We start from the raw sequence: 16,297 nt of genomic DNA on the forward strand, positions 1-16,297 counted from the left end.
GTATTGCGATAGTCAGTATCCGAACTGTGACAAAAATAGCTGTGAAGGGATGGATCACTGGTTTCTGGAAAAGGCTTCTAACACTGACATTGAGATCAAGTGCGAAGGATGTGCAGTGTGGACCCACAAAGAGTTGGCGGCTATTAGTGAGCACGAAAGTGAGTCTGGGTGCGAGAACTGTGCCTAAAATGTTTTGAATCGGTACTTTTTCTCGGTAGTAAGAATGATTTTTTCCTTAAAAACATGATGCTTATTATTTCATTATGTAATATAATATTATGTAATTAATTTTTTACTCTAAGCGGGGTAATTTGTATTGTAAAGAAGTAATTTTTTCTCTGAATATGCTTTTTCAAAGTTACAACTTGTTTTCTCAGTTTATTTAATCCGTTTTCGCTATGTGGTCGTTTTGCCTCAACCCCCTTGGGCATTATGGGAACTTAGGTGTTTTTCGGGTTATTGATCTTTTGTGCAACGAGAATGAAAAAATTCAGCCAGGCAGGAGAATAGTCGGACTGTACACACCATGGTTTTGGAATTTAGCTGAAACTTAGCTAAAAACATCGTCAAACCTTCGGGTAGTCGTCATGCCTGCTCTTGCTGTACTTGCCAGGGGTGTAGTTATTCACGGAAAGCTGCGAGGCGTAGCCGCGCGGCTAAAGTTAGTTTAAGTTAGATTGAGCAGTGCGTAAGCCTAGGGATCGATGACGTGAGCAGTTTGGTCCAATAGGAACTTATCACCACCATCATGTGTGGAAATGAAACGTGGACGATGAATAGCGCAGACAGGATGGGAGTAGAAACTTTTGAAATTTGTAGCTATAGAAGAAAATGGAAGATTACATATGTATATAAGGTAACGAATGAATTGATGACACAGCTTCACTAAATGAAGGGTTCGTTTGACAGTACACATCCTTAGGCATCTAGCAATCGTCAATTGGGTAACAGAAGTGTGGGAGGTAGAAAGATACCAAAGCTTGGATGTAGTAAGCAGTTTAAACTGGATATATGTTTCCATAGTTAACAGAGAATTGAAGAGACTAGTAGCGAGACTCCATTAGACCAGAACTAGAGATGAAGACTTCAACGACGACGACGACGTTAAAGAGAAATGAGTATGAACTGCATCCAGCGCTTACTATTACTATCGACAGTCAGCTCAACAGTGCAGCGCAGCATGTATACGCAACGCCATGATCAGGATACTGCAAGTGGCACCATGCCTCTCACATGTAACCAGCAACTAACCGTCTATTATACGTAGATTGTCGCCGCTGTAGACTTTGACAGCCGTTTTCGGTCGTGCCTGTATGTCTTCAGTCCACCTTGCCTTCAAACCTAGTTGTTGGACTTGGCCACCCTTTGATTGTGGATCTCTGTTTAGGATTACGATTTCGCCTTGTTTTACCAGTCGTTGTCGTCCTTGTTTGTTATTGTCTGTTCTCCATATGTCATTGTAATTACACTCCTGGAAATGGAAAAAAGAACACATTGACACCGGTGTGTCAGACCCACCATACTTGCTCCGGACACTGCGAGAGGGCTGTACAAGCAATGATCACACGCACGGCACAGCGGACACACCAGGAACCGCGGTGTTGGCCGTCGAATGGCGCTAGCTGCGCAGCATTTGTGCACCGCCGCCGTCAGTGTCAGCCAGTTTGCCGTGGCATACGGAGCTCCATCGCAGTCTTTAACACTGGTAGCATGCCGCGACAGCGTGGACGTGAACCGTATGTGCAGTTGACGGACTTTGAGCGAGGGCGTATAGTGGGCATGCGGGAGGCCGGGTGGACGTACCGCCGAATTGCTCAACACGTGGGGCGTGAGGTCTCCAAAGTACATCGATGTTGTCGCCAGTGGTCGGCGGAAGGTGCACGTGCCCGTCGACCTGGGACCGGACCGCAGCGACGCACGGATGCGCGCCAAGACCGTAGGATCCTACGCAGTGCCGTAGGGGACCGCACCGCCACTTCCCAGCAAATTAGGGACACTGTTGCTCCTGGGGTATCGGCGAGGACCATTCTCAACCGTCTCCATGAAGCTGGGCTACGGTCCCGCACACCGTTAGGCCGTCTTCCGCTCACGCCCCAACATCGTGCAGCCCGCCTCCAGTGGTGTCGCGACAGGCGTGAATGGAGGGACGAATGGAGACGTGTCGTCTTCAGCGATGAGAGTCGCTTCTGCCTTGGTGCCAATGATGGTCGTATGCGTGTTTGGCGCCGTGCAGGTGAGCGCCACAATCAGGACTGCATACGACCGAGGCACACAGGGCCAACACCCGGCATCATGGTGTGGGGAGCGATCTCCTACACTGGCCGTACACCACTGGTGATCGTCGAGGGGACACTGAATAGTGCACGGTACATCCAAACCGTCATCGAACCCATCGTTCTACCATTCCTAGACCGGCAAGGGAACTTGCTGTTCCAACAGGACAATGCACGTCCGCATGTATCCCGTGCCACCCAACGTGCTTTAGAAGGTGTAAGTCAACTACCCTGGCCAGCAAGATCTCCGGATCTGTCCCCAATTGAGCATGTTTGGGACTGGATGAAGCGTCGTCTCACGCGGTCTGCACGTCCAGCACGAACGCTGGTCCAACTGAGGCGCCAGGTGGAAATGGCATGGCAAGCCGTTCCACAGGACTACATCCAGCATCTCTACGATCGTCTCCATGTGAGAATAGCAGCCTGCATTGCTGCGAAAGGTGGATATACACTGTACTAGTGCCGACATTGTGCATGCTCTGTTGCCTGTATCTATGTGCCTGTGGTTCTGTCATTGTGATCATGTGATGTATCTGACCCCAGGAATGTGTCAATAAAGTTTCCCCTTCCTGGGACAATGAATTCACGGTGTTCTTATTTCAATTTCCAGGAGTGTATTTTCACTCCCATCCGCGGATGAAATCAGGACTGAAACAGCCAGAATATTACGCCAAGCGAAACCACCTAACAGCAATCTGTCTCAGGCGGAAAGGAGTGCACTGAGGGAGATCAATGCGAATAAGAGCATTATTGTACTTGCAGCTGATAAAGGAAATGCTACGGTTTTGCTGAACACCGAAGATTATCACAAGAAGATTATCACAAGAAGATTAGTGACCTTTTGGATCCCACTATGTACAAAAAGCTTCAGAAGGATCCTACAACCAAAATTTTGAGAAATACCAATCAACTGGTGAAACAATCTTCTCTTTCTTCGGATGATAAAAAACAACTCTGCAAAACGGAAGCTTATGCACCCAGACTTTATGGACTCCCAAAGGTACATAAACCACAGGTCCCATTGAGACCGATTGTGAGTGCCGTAGGATCTCCAACACAAGAGGTGGCCAGATATCTCGCCTGCTTGCTGCAGCCACAGATAGGCAGAGCGGTCAGTTACATTAAAAACTCGGCGCATTTCATTGAAAAACTGAGGGAGATTAACGTCAGCCCAAGTGATATTCATGTGAGCTTCGATGTAGTGTCATTGTTTACCATGGTGCATGTAAACGAAGCTATTTCATATATAGCAGATATTTTTACCACTGACATAGTGGCTTTATTTAAACACTGCCTGACGACAACTTATTTCCAGTATAACAACGAGTTTTACGAACAGATCGACGGGGTGGCGATGGGAAGTCCTCTCAGCCCAGCTGTTGCCAATTTATTTACGGAGATCTTCGAACAGCGAGCGCTGCAGAATGCCAGTGAAAAGCCTGCTAAATGGTACCGCTATGTTGATGACACATTTGTAGTGTGGATTCATGGTGAAGAAGGGTTGGATGTCTTCTTGGTGCACCTGAACGGCATTAACCCGAAGGTACAGTTTACGATGGAGAAAGAGAGGAACGGTCGAATCAATTTCCTGGATGTGTCGGTAATTAAACAGGTGGATGGGACGCTGGGCCACAAGGTATATAGAAAGATCACCCACACGGATCGATACCTCCACAAGGAATCTAACCATCATCCTAGGAAAAAATGAGGTGTCATGAAAACCTTGGTGGACAGAGCCAACAAAATCTGCGAACCGGCTTACTTACAAGATGAGCTGAATCACCTACGGTCAGTCTTCATGAAAAACGGATATACCAGCAAGGAAATTGATCGAGCCCTCCATCAAAGAAGAAAAGAAGCCAGAAGTCCAGAGCAACCACGGTCACCTACTGGAAAAGTTTTCCTACCGTTCATTAATAAGGTCACGGACCGTATCGGGAAAGTGCTGGCCAAGTATGGGATCGAAACAATCTTCAGACCCACCAAGAAGATGGAATATTTATGAACTGCAAAAGACGCCCGACATCCCCTAGCAACACCTGGGGTATACAAAATTCCATGCAGTTGTGGACAAGTATACAGGGTGTTACATAAAGGTACGGCCAAACTTTCAGGAAACATTCCCAACACACAAAGAAAGAAAATATGTTATGTGGACATGTGTCCGGAAACGCTTACTTTCCGTGTTAGAGCTCATTTTATTACTTCTTTTCAAATCACATCTATCATGGAGTGGAAACACACAGCAACGGAACGTAACAGCGTGACTTCAAACACTTTGTTACAGGAAATGTTCAAAATGTCCTCCGTTAGCGAGGATACATGCATCCACCCTCCGTCGCATGGAATTCCTGATGCGCTGATGCAGCCCTGGAGAATGGCGTAATGTATCACAGCCGTCCTCAATACGAGCACGAAGAGTCTCTACATTTGGTACCGGGGTTGCGTAGACAAGAGCTTTCAAATGCCCCCATAAATGAAAGTCAAGAGGGTTGAGATCAGGAGAGTGTGGAGGCCATGGAATTGGTCCGCCTCTACCAATCCATCGGTCACCGAATCTGTTGTTGAGAAGTGTACGAACACTTCGACTGAAATGTGCAGGAGCTCCATCGTGCATGAACCACATGTTGTGTCGTACATGTAAAGGCACATGCTCTAGCAGCACAGGTAGAGTATCCCGTATGAAAGCATGGCGGTGAATCGAGGAAGTACAGTACATACTGACGAAACTAAAATGAGCTCTAACATGGAAATTAAGCGTTTCCGGACACTTGTCCACATAACATCTTTTCTTTATTTGTGTGTGAGGAATGTTTCCTGAAAGTTTGGCCGTACCTTTTTGTAACACCCTGTATATTGGAACAACGAAAAGAAGTGTAAACACCCGCTTAGCCGAACATAAAAGAAACTGTCGCTTAGGACACATCGAAAAATCGGCCGTAGCTGAGCATGTTTTTCGAGATGGGAATCACGAAATTAAATTTAATGAGACAAGCGTTCTAGCACGAGCATCCCATTATCATGGATAGAGAAGCAATAGAAATTCACAAACATAACAATTTTAACAGAAAAGAGGAAGTTTTAAAGTTGGACAAAATATGGATGTCGACGTTGCGCCAGCAGAATGACAATCGATTACTCTTAATCGAGAATGACGACGCCTTCCAAAGATAGGCATACCGTCGGCATCACGTGACGAATGGTGGTGCCCTCTATGCGCTCTATAAATGCGAGAGTACCTGGAGCCTCAGTGGCAGTAGCCGGACGACCTCAGAAGATGTCTCCCGCAGATGGAGACGAAACGTCAGATGGAAATTTTATACATCGACCACGGCCTCTCAGCCCTGAAGTTTCAACTGAAGAAAAGCAGATTAGATTAGATTAATACTAGTTCCATGGACCATGAATACGATATTTTGTAATGATGTGGAACGAGTCAAATTTTCCAGTACATGACATAATTAAGTTAATTTAACAACATAATTAAGTTAATAACAACTTTTTTATTTTTTGTTTTTTTTTAAAATTTTTAAATAATTTTTTTTCTTTTTTTCTTAATTTATATGTAAAAATTCCTCTATGGAGTAGGAGTAGTTGTCATTCAGAAATTCTTTTAATTTCTTCTTAAATACTTGTTGGTTATCTGTCAGACCTTTGATACTATTTGGTAAGTGACCAAAGACTTTAGTGGCAGTATAATTCACCCCTTTCTGTGCCAAAGTTAGATTTAATCTTGAATAATGAAGATCATCCTTTCTCCTAGTATTGTAGTTATGCACACTGCTATTACGTTTGAATTGGGTTTGCTTGTTAATAACAAATTTCATAAGAGAGTATACATACTGAGAAGCTACTGTGAATATCCCTAGATCCTTAAATAAATGTCTGCAGGATGATCTTGGGTGGACTCCAGCTATTACTCTGAGTACACGCTTTTGTGCAATAAATACTTTATTCCTCAGTGATGAATTACCCCAAAATATGATGCCATATGCAAACAATGAGTGAAAATAGGCGTAGTAAGCTAATTTACTAAGATGTTTATCACCAAAATTTGCAATGACCCTTATTGCATAAGTAGCTGAACTCAAACGTTTCAGCAGATCATCAATGTGTTTCTTCCAATTTAATCTCTCACCAATGGACACACCTAAAAATTTTGAATATTCTACCTTAGCTATATACTTCTGATTAAGGTCTATATAGATTAATGGAGTCATACCATTTACTGTACGGAACTGTATGTACTGTGTCTTATCAAAATTCAGCGAGAGTCCATTTACAAGGAAGCACTTAGTAATTTTCTGAAAGACATTATTGACAATTTCATCAGTTAATTGCTGTTTGTCAGGTGTGATTACTATACTTGTATCGTCAGCAAAGAGAACTAACATTGCCTCTTCATGAATATAGAATGGCAAGTCATTAATATATATTAAGAACAACAAAGGACCCAAGACCGACCCTTGTGGAACCCCATTCTTGATAGTTCCCCAGTTTGAGGAATGAGCTGATCTTTGCATATTATGAGAACTGCTTATTTCAACTTTTTGCACTCTTCCAGTTAGGTACGAATTAAACCATTTGTGCACTGTCCCACTCATGCCACAATACTTGAGCTTGTCTAGCAAAATTTCATCATTTACACAATCAAAAGCCTTTGAGAGATCACAAAAAATCCCAATGGGTGGTGTTCGTTTATTCAGATCATTCAAAATTTGATTGGTGAAAGCGTATATGGCATTTTCTGTTGATAAACTTTTCTGGAAACCAAACTGACATTTTGTTAGCTACTCTTGAATACATTACTTTCTCAAAAAATTGGATAAAGCTGTTAGAAGGGAGATTGGACGGTAATTGTTGACAGAGAATTGTTGTCAGAGAAAATCGTTGACTGTAGTTGAGCTGTGGAAGGAGAATTACCTGTGGTAGTTTCTTGGGAGGCTTCAGCTGCATTCCTCCGTAAGTGACGACTCCGGGGAGCATCGGCCTCGGCACGTTGAAGGCGACGTGCGAGTTGAGCAGCACGAGCGCCGTGGTCTGCTCCAGCTGGGCGATGCTGGGAGCGTCCGGAACATGGCGTCGCACAATGGCGTCCACCCTGGGCAGGTAGACGTAGCGCCGGTACAGCTTGGTCAGCAGGCTGAAGGCGGCGTTGCCAGTGCGGTCCAGCAGCGAGTCGAGCCGGCCGTAGTCCAGGAAGATGTTGGGCAGGTAGGCCAGCGGTGTCGGGTTGCCCACCATGTCGTCCATCCACGGCGCGCCCTCGAAGGGGCACAGCCCCACGATGGGCACCTGGAACTTGTGGGCCAGCACCAGGAAGCAGTCGTTGAAGAACAGCTCGTTGATCAGCAGGTCGAAGCGCTCGGTCTTCGACTTGAGTAGCCGCTGTACTGCCTCCTCCTCCATCAGCCGCTCGCAGGCGCGTTCTCCATAGCGGAACAGTCTGCTCATTATGTCGATTTTGTCCTTGCCGTAGTCAAAGATGTCCACCCCGACACCTAAAGCGAACAATGCATTAAGTATCAAAATTTCAACTCTACAGATGGGTACATACTAGCTCAAACGGAATAAAGGCAATAACAATTCACAGAAACTGTAACGCACAGAAATAAATGGGACAGATACAGGGTGAAAAGTATTTAAACCGACAAACTCTGGGAGTTTGCAGGGGACATCAAAACAAGTATTTTCCCTAATGTCATTTTTTCCTATGGGGATTATTTAAACGAGTGGAGGCCGTATTACGCTCTTCAATTGTTAGAGGCCGTGTTACGATCTTTAGTTGTTAGAGGGCGTATTACGCTCTTCATTAATAGGAAACTGCTGTCCATTAGTGTAGAAGTGCATTGTCTCCGTTTACTAATGGAGCTATACATCTGGAGCGAGTACACTGATATGGTTGATGAGTACTACGTAGCGCACCACAACGGACGAGCTGCACAGCGGGTTTGTCAACAACTATATCCTAATCGCCGTATCCCGCATCATACGACCTTTGCTGCTGTGTACCAACGTCTGCGTCAGACAGTGTGATTTAGCAGAGTACCTGGACAGGAACGCCGTCGCACTTTAAGAACGCTGTAATTTGAGGAAGCTGTCTTGCAGCATGTGGAGCGGGATCCTTCAATCAGCACTCGTGCAATTGCATGTAACATGGGGACGAATCAGACGAATGTAAGAACAGTCCTTCGAGAGCAATTGTAACGTCCATTTCACTTACAGCTTGTCCTCAACCTGGAACCAGTTGATTACCCACCCAGAGCACAGTTTTCGCAGTGGCACCTGGGACAGTGCGAAATGCATCCTACATTACCATTTACCGATGAAGCAAAGTTCGGGCGTGCTGGAGTCTTCAGAATGCACAATTCGCATGTTTGGAGTGAGGATAACCCACAGGCCACAGTTACTAGCGCTCATCAAGTGCGGTTCTTCGTTAATGTGTGGGTCGGTGTTGTTGTGGACTGTTTAATTCGGCCGTATCTGCAACCTAGGCCATTAAATGGCAGGCACTATTACAATTTCCTCTCCAGAGCATTGCCAGAATTGCTGGAAGACGTCCCGCTCCCTACGAGACAACACATGTGGTTCCAATACGACGGGCCGCCGGCACATTTCAGTCGTCGTGTGCGTCGATTCCTGGACCGAGGGCTCCCAGAAACGTGGATTTGCAGAGGTGTTTCAGTTACTCAAACATTTAATCCAGTTTTCCCGGAGACAACACTCCCACATCACGATATTGAGCGAGATTTGATTAACAAATTTCGAAGTACTGGTTCAGTGACAGATGCACCAAGAAATGGTCGTCCTAGCGTTTTGTCTGAGGATAAACTACTCGATATTTCCGATAAAATGTCCACGAGTCCGAACAAGTGAGTAAGAAAACTCGCCCAGGAAGAGTCGGAACCGCCCACACAGCTGGAAAGAAAAAAATTTGAACTTTTCCCATACAAAGTGACAGTCGTGCAAGAACTGAAAAATACTGATCATGGCAAGAGACTGCATTATTGTGAATGGTTCAAAAATTTCTATCAACAAAATGGAAGTGATATTCTTAATGAAACGTTTTTCACTGATGAGGCGTGGTTTCGTTTATCCGGGTACATGAACTCGCAATATTCTCGTATGTGGAAGTACTGCAAATCCATTGTGTATTCATGAGGAACCACTTCGTTCTGTGAAAATAGGAGTTTGGATTGCCATTTCTAGACGTCGGATTGTGGGTCCCATATTTTTCAAAGAAACAATAAATGCACAACGATACCGCAGTGATATTCTGTACCCATTCATAGGACAACTTCTGTTAAGTGAAATACTGAACGGTTATTTTCAACAAGATGGTGCAGCCGCGCATACAGGTTGCGTTTCAATGACACTGGTTGTTTGTTTATGTTTTTGGTGATCGCATAATTTCATAGGGACTTTGGCCTCCACGATCGCCTGACCTAACACAACCTGGCTGTTTCTTCTGGGGTGCAGCGAAAGCAACTGTCTATAAAAACCGTGCAAAATCCATCGATGAATTGAAAACTGCAATATCCACTTTCACTGCTTCTGTTGCAGAAGAAATGTTACAGCTGTTGTTTGTAAACATGATTAGACGATTTGAATTGTGTATTCAACAACATTGGGGAAACTATAAACTTTTAATGTGGAAATTTGTAAGTAAAAATCAATATTCAATAAATTAATAACTTGTATTTCACTGAGTTTCATTTCGGTATATTCACTGCGGCATACGGCACGCGCGGCTAACAATCATACGGCACTGCGGAGAGACTTTTTGAACTCCCCGTAGTTGTCGAGAATATACATAATGGATGTGCGAGTGCAGGTTGTAAACACGCGGAAGTTTAAGTCTGTCCGTCAGCCGTGCTTGGATAGCCTAATGGTGACGAGCGGGAAATCTAGATTGGAATCCCGGTCGGGCACAAATTTTCATTGTGCTCATTCCGTTATACTCTAACAGCAGATGGTTGCCCATATTCGCAGCTACGAATACATTTCACGTACATGATTTCCAGAGACAGCTTAAAACCCTTGAGATATGAATTACACAGCAAATTACAACACGTTTAGTGGACGAGGTTGACTTACGATGCAAAATGGGAACAAGAAGTAGAAATTGTGGATATTTTGTCTAGAGAAAAACGTAGTTTTTATTGGTTTTTGGGACACGCCCATACAGCCATCCCAACTGTGAAATGTCGTTTATGACCATAAGAACGCAAGGACTGAGAAAACCGAGTACTCTAGCGGAGAAAATATCTAACCCCTTTCCCCCCTTCCCCACCCTCCCCACTTCCCTGCGTCTATCGCTGTGCTGGTTCCACACATGGAAATGGTACTAGGTTGGGTTTTTTATTTCGTTGTTTATTTTCGTATTCTTTTTACATTTTCTTTATTTAGTTGTTGATAGACACTAATTTCACAATTTTGGGATTCAAAAGAATTGAAACTTTTCTTTAGGAAGGCTTCAGAAAAATAAGAAAAAAAGCTATCCAATTCCTCGACGATTTTCAAATAAAGCGCGAAAACATGGCAGCCTCTCCTACTTCCAGTGAGCGTTCATCGTATATTGGCGAAAAACGGGGGGGGGGGGGGGGGGGTTAGTATCGTTATCACACGCGACTACATAGTGGGCATAGTGTCTGAGAAACCACACGATCGAATTAGTCTTCGTCCGAGGGTAAACGGAGAAGTCTGGACTCTGAAGAAGTTCAACCGAGAAGGCAGCTTTAGTCGGTTTGGAAAGGAAGATCAGTCGGCGGCGGATCCAGTGGCAGCGTTCTCGTCCACAAGAGAGAAGCCTTTGGGGAAACATATCAGGTTGATGACATGCATCGCATAGACCAGTCGGAATGAGACCAATGCAATGGAGGCATTCGTTGGTTGGGATCAGATTTTGAGTGACCCTATACCACGGTGAAGTGACTTTCATCGGGAGAATAGGAAGACACGTGAAAGCATACCGTTTTCCGTGATATTAATGGCGCGGCCATTTCAACTGGGAGAGGGATTTTTGTACTCTTCGAAAAAGCAAAGATCTAGTTGTAATGCGTGTTAATGATAAAATGTCGACTCCTAGAAAACTTATAAAATTCACGTATTTGTCACAATTTAGATTTGATCCGGCCAACATCGGCAGGAAGAGGCAGACTGGCCGGTCGAAGACACGAAAATCAGCGAGATCTAATAGAATGAGTACATGGTGAAATGTTACACGGTGTAAACAATGTTGAAGCCTTCTCTCTGATATTGGGACGGAACCTCGCAAACACTTCATATCGAAATCGAAAAATTTTTACAGAGGAAACGACGACAGTTTCATCAATTTTCGCGGCATCATCGGGGGAGCGGGAATATTTGTGCAACACAGTACACTTTGCTGAAAATGTAGGAATCTCCGCATTTCGTGAAGAAGACTAGGGGAACGGCAGTCGAATTCACGAATTGACCCTTGAATTCGATTCGTCACATACTGCCAATTGATTGCAGCCCTAAGATCTGTGGCCCGTAGGCCATGAAAAGAAAACGTGTTGAAAACCCCACAATGGTAGCAGTATAACGGTACAGCCTCCCCAGGACTCATATGAAATGTCCGATACCACCTTTTGTTTTATATGCATCCGGATAGTTATCAGACAAATCAGTGCTTCCTAAGGCCTTGCATGTGTGTCTATATCATTCTGTCGTATTAGATAGAAAAACTTTATATTCATTGTGAAGGCGTGTGGAATGTTCTGGAAGGACCCGCGTTGTCGTAATTATCGGTGTATTGTTGTCATTGATAAAATTATGTACATATACTAAATTAAGTAACTAATGGAGAAATTGAAGTAATAAGTCCTTAGAAATAAATAACTAGAGTCTGCAGAGATGTTAATATGAAGAATCAGCGCTTCTGATTAACAAAATTAGACTCTAAAAATCCAGTAACCTTAGACCTCACTATCTTGAGAAACAGCTTAAAAGTTATTACCAAGCGATGTATTTTCATTTGTTATTTATTTTTATGTCTTCCTCTGTAATTAATATTCTTTGTAATTAGATTTCAAATTTACTCTCCAATTGTTTACATCTCAGTTTTCCAATTTCCAGAATTTGTGGCGTTATTTGTACAATACATGACATGTAATAAATGGTTACCTATTCAAATCTGTACATGTCCTTTGAGCCCTACTATTTGGTATGTCGTATGGTCGCCATGCACTGCAATTAGAGCTGCTATACGCCGTGGCATTGAATAAATAAGGTTCTGAATACGTTCCTGAGGGGTTTCCCTCCACGCAGTTTGTATCCGAGCCCACAAATCCGTGACACCAGTTACTGGAGGACCGTGACGCACCAGGTGCCGACCAACATATCCCAGACATGTCTGATGGGCAACATGTCTGACGAACGTTCAGGCCAAGGAAGCAATGGTACCGTCGCTCTTCGAAAGCGGCTTGTACATTCCTCGCAATATGTGGCTGGGCATTGTCCTGTTGAAATGTGGCCAGTGGAGATGCTTGAATCAGGGGGAGTACCTCAGGCTCCACAACCTCCGTTAGGTACCGGTTGCTGTTCGAAGTACCCTCAATACGTACGAGGCGAGATCGGTTGTTGTAACCAGTGGTGCCCCAGACCATCACACCTGGTGTTGGCCCGCTATGGCGCTCCACAATGCAGCCCTCTAGTACACGCTCACCACGGTACCGCCGAACACTTATGCGGCCATCACTGTAGGACACGTTGAGGCGGGACTCGTCCGCAAAGATTACATGTTTCCACTCAGCACCCCAGTGACGGTGTTTACGTGCCAATTGCAGTCGGAGGAGTTTGTGGTTTCTGGACAGTGGAAGCCGACGTAATGGCATGTGTGCAATCAGTCCAACCTGCAGCAGACTGTGACGAACCGTCGGTGCAGACAAGTTCACACCTGCTGCAGTGCCAACACTTTGGATGTCGCTGTACGGTCCGTAGTGGCCATACGGTCAAGATGACTCTCATCCCGTGCTGTGGTCTTGTTCCGTGGTCCAGTTCTCACTCGTCGCTGCCAACGACCTTCCTCTATCCACTGCTTCCACACGCTCATCACTGTCGTCGCAGCATGCCCTGTGTGAGCCGAAATGTCACGGTATGACAACCCTGTTTCCCGGTCCCGCTGCCCCGTTCGAACTCTCTCACATGCCGTTGTGGCTCCGTGGACGTGGACGTGGCATACTGGCACTCACTGTATTGTTTCCACCTTGTCTGCACCGACTGCACTGGGCGCAACACCGACCCTGTTGGACCGACACGAGAGGGCTCTGCTCGGCCTACGTGTACCCCATCTCGCTGCAAAACGTATCACGTACTGCTTGCACACCCATCGCCACTTCACCAAGTGCGCCGCCATTCGGGTAATTCCTTCTTGGTGTTGCACTTTTCACAAACGCAGTGTAGGTAGGCCGGCTTTTAATGCAAAATGTCGGGCTAAATAAAACGCCAAATCCGGTTTTTCTATTTTTAGATCTGGCAAATCTAATTCTGTATTACTTCTTACTATTACCCATGAATGTACGATGTGACTTGCTTAAGATGTTCACAACTTATCTTGTAATTGGCCAATTATTTTTGGGTTATTTCTCTGGACAATAAGAACTGCCTTTCATTCATCCATATTTAAAGAAAATTAAATTTTCACTCTACAGCGGAATGTGCGCTGATACGAAACTTCCTGGCAGATTAAAACTGTGTGCCGGACCGAGACTCGAACACGGGACCTTTGCCTTTCGCGGGCAAGTGCTCTACTAACTGAGCTACCCAAGCATGGCTCACGCCCCGTCCACTCGACGAGGCACTGGCGGAATTAAGGCTGTGAGGACGGAGCGGGAGTCGTGCTTGGGTAGGTCAGTTGGTAGAGCACTTGCCCGCGAAAGGCAAAGGTCCCGTGTTCGAGTCTCGGTCCGGCACACAGTTTTAATCTGCCAGGAAGTTTTAAAGCTGCCATTTATCACACAAAGTGGAAATTTTGTTCAAATCTTTATGCAAATCCCTACTATCGTGAAACGATGATAATTTACTGTACACAACAGCGTCGACAACGATCAGTCTCATAGAGCTGCTGATCCTATCTGACAATGTACGTATGCTGAAATCATTAGGGGTCTTACTTCCGATTTCACATTCTTTTGTATGGGACATCGGCCGTAATGGGTTCTGTTAGTCAAATATTTCTCTAGTCAGTCACGTATCTGCAGAGATACTCCGTATGAGCGTTGGGGGTCGGTAGTGGACGCTGTGGTGCAGTGTGGAACGCCTCTTAAAATAAGGGAGAAGAGCATGGTCAATGGTTGTGGTTGCCCATCATTTAATCTGGGCTTCACTAGTGGCCCATCATCCGCTGTTGCAATCAATAACAGTCGACACCGACCCGTCCAATGAAACGTATTATCTACAGCAGGGATTGTGTCCAGAATCCAGTTATGGTACACCCGTGATACTGTGGCACATGAAAAGCTGGTGCCTACACATCCTCGGAGGTGGAATGTCTCATACGTCAGGAACACACGACTCACTGCAATCACACTTTTTGATATCACTTGGATTACTCATTCTGTCACGCTAATGGCTAATACCACGAGGGACGAAATTCCATTCTATTTCATTCCCCGATTCGGCAGCAATGGTGTCTCTCCAACACTATATTCAAATCAATTTCTCATGAGTTAAACTGTGCAAATACTTGATATAATAGGATATCAAGAAGTTTATCTTTCAGAATTCGTATACCAATCAGGTAAAATCGCTGTGGGTATTTAGGTAATTATCTCACTGACACATCAAGTTGAAGATCCCCGTTTGGTAAAACAGCGTGTCCTGATGAGTGAAGAAGTCCTTAAGTGCGTGCCGCATATCCTCGTACGACAGCTATTGTCGACCCTTTAGGGCCTTTTTTTTTTTTTTTTTTTATTTTTTTTTTTTTATTTTTTAGACTGAAGGCGTGATGATCTTGTGGGGAGAGATTAGGACTATGAGGCGGATGCTCGAGTTCCTCGCACTCGAGTTGGCTTAACCTTTGCGTTACAACATTTGTCATACCGTGAAGCAGCAGAACCCCTAGTCGCAGTTTTCCCAAATGTTTCACCTTAATTGCAAATTGTACTTTCTCCACCATTGTGCAGTACTGGTCCCTAGTGACGGACGCACCAGACTCCTTGAAATCAATAAGCAATGGACACTGCTAATCAAAGAACAAAATGAGCATCAACTTTCCAGCTGAATGCTGGCTCTTGAATTTGTTGGAACGAGGACATGATGGATGATACCGATGCATCCTCGACGTTGAATTCCGCCCTAATCGCATCATCAACCAAACGCTTGGTGTTATCCATAATGATGATGCTGGCCTCCCAGATTAACTGGCGTCTAGTGTCGAACTGCTACGAGCGTGGAACTTCGCGCACCATTCCGCAACAGTGTTTTTCGACAGACATGCTGCCCCGCACATATTCTTCATTCTGTCAACCGGTGTTTGTTCTTCGGCAGCCAAGAAAAGAATAACAGCACGTTGGTCATGTCTGGATGCATTTTGCCGGATTTACCACACGCTCATCGGAAAGTTACAAACGCCACAACTGGCCTCTTGCCCACATGTAGGTAATTATATAATCGCATAGGAACCATGCGTATATGCTAAAGCGGCACCCTCGAAAGGAAAAGTTGTGATCGTCTCTTATATTTCAAGTTAATTATTCTTTCTCTACGAAGACTCTTACACAGCTTCAAATGGTTCGTGTTCTTTTGATTAGCACCGCTGGCTACTGTCGCAGCGCTTCCAATTTAAAGTAGCAGTGACTACTGCAGTCTTTATTGTGACGAAAAAATTTGCAGTGCACTTCATTCAGCCTGTGAGTCCATATACGAAATGACAAAAATAATTAAACAGTCACCGAAAATCTGTGAAATCTATCCTGTCAGGGATAACTCGATACTTTTACACTACTGGCCATTAAAATTACTACACCGAGAAGAAATGCAGATGATAAACGGGTATTCAT

At 44.8% G+C, this 16,297-nt stretch overlaps 1 protein-coding gene across 1 annotated transcript in view; it reads right to left on the reverse strand.

Moving 5' to 3' along the window:
- Positions 1–16,297, reverse strand: part of LOC126418886 (UDP-glycosyltransferase UGT5-like) — a 142,401-nt gene that overhangs the window by 74,031 nt on the left and 52,073 nt on the right. The window contains exon 3 of the mRNA XM_050085893.1: positions 7,197–7,774. Within this exon, the coding sequence (XP_049941850.1) occupies positions 7,197–7,774 (578 nt within the window). The remainder of the gene's footprint in view (positions 1–7,196; positions 7,775–16,297) is intronic.

The sequence above is a fragment of the Schistocerca serialis genome, chromosome 9 (assembly GCF_023864345.2).
Source record: "Schistocerca serialis cubense isolate TAMUIC-IGC-003099 chromosome 9, iqSchSeri2.2, whole genome shotgun sequence".
NCBI classification, from domain to species: Eukaryota; Metazoa; Arthropoda; class Insecta; order Orthoptera; family Acrididae; genus Schistocerca; species Schistocerca serialis.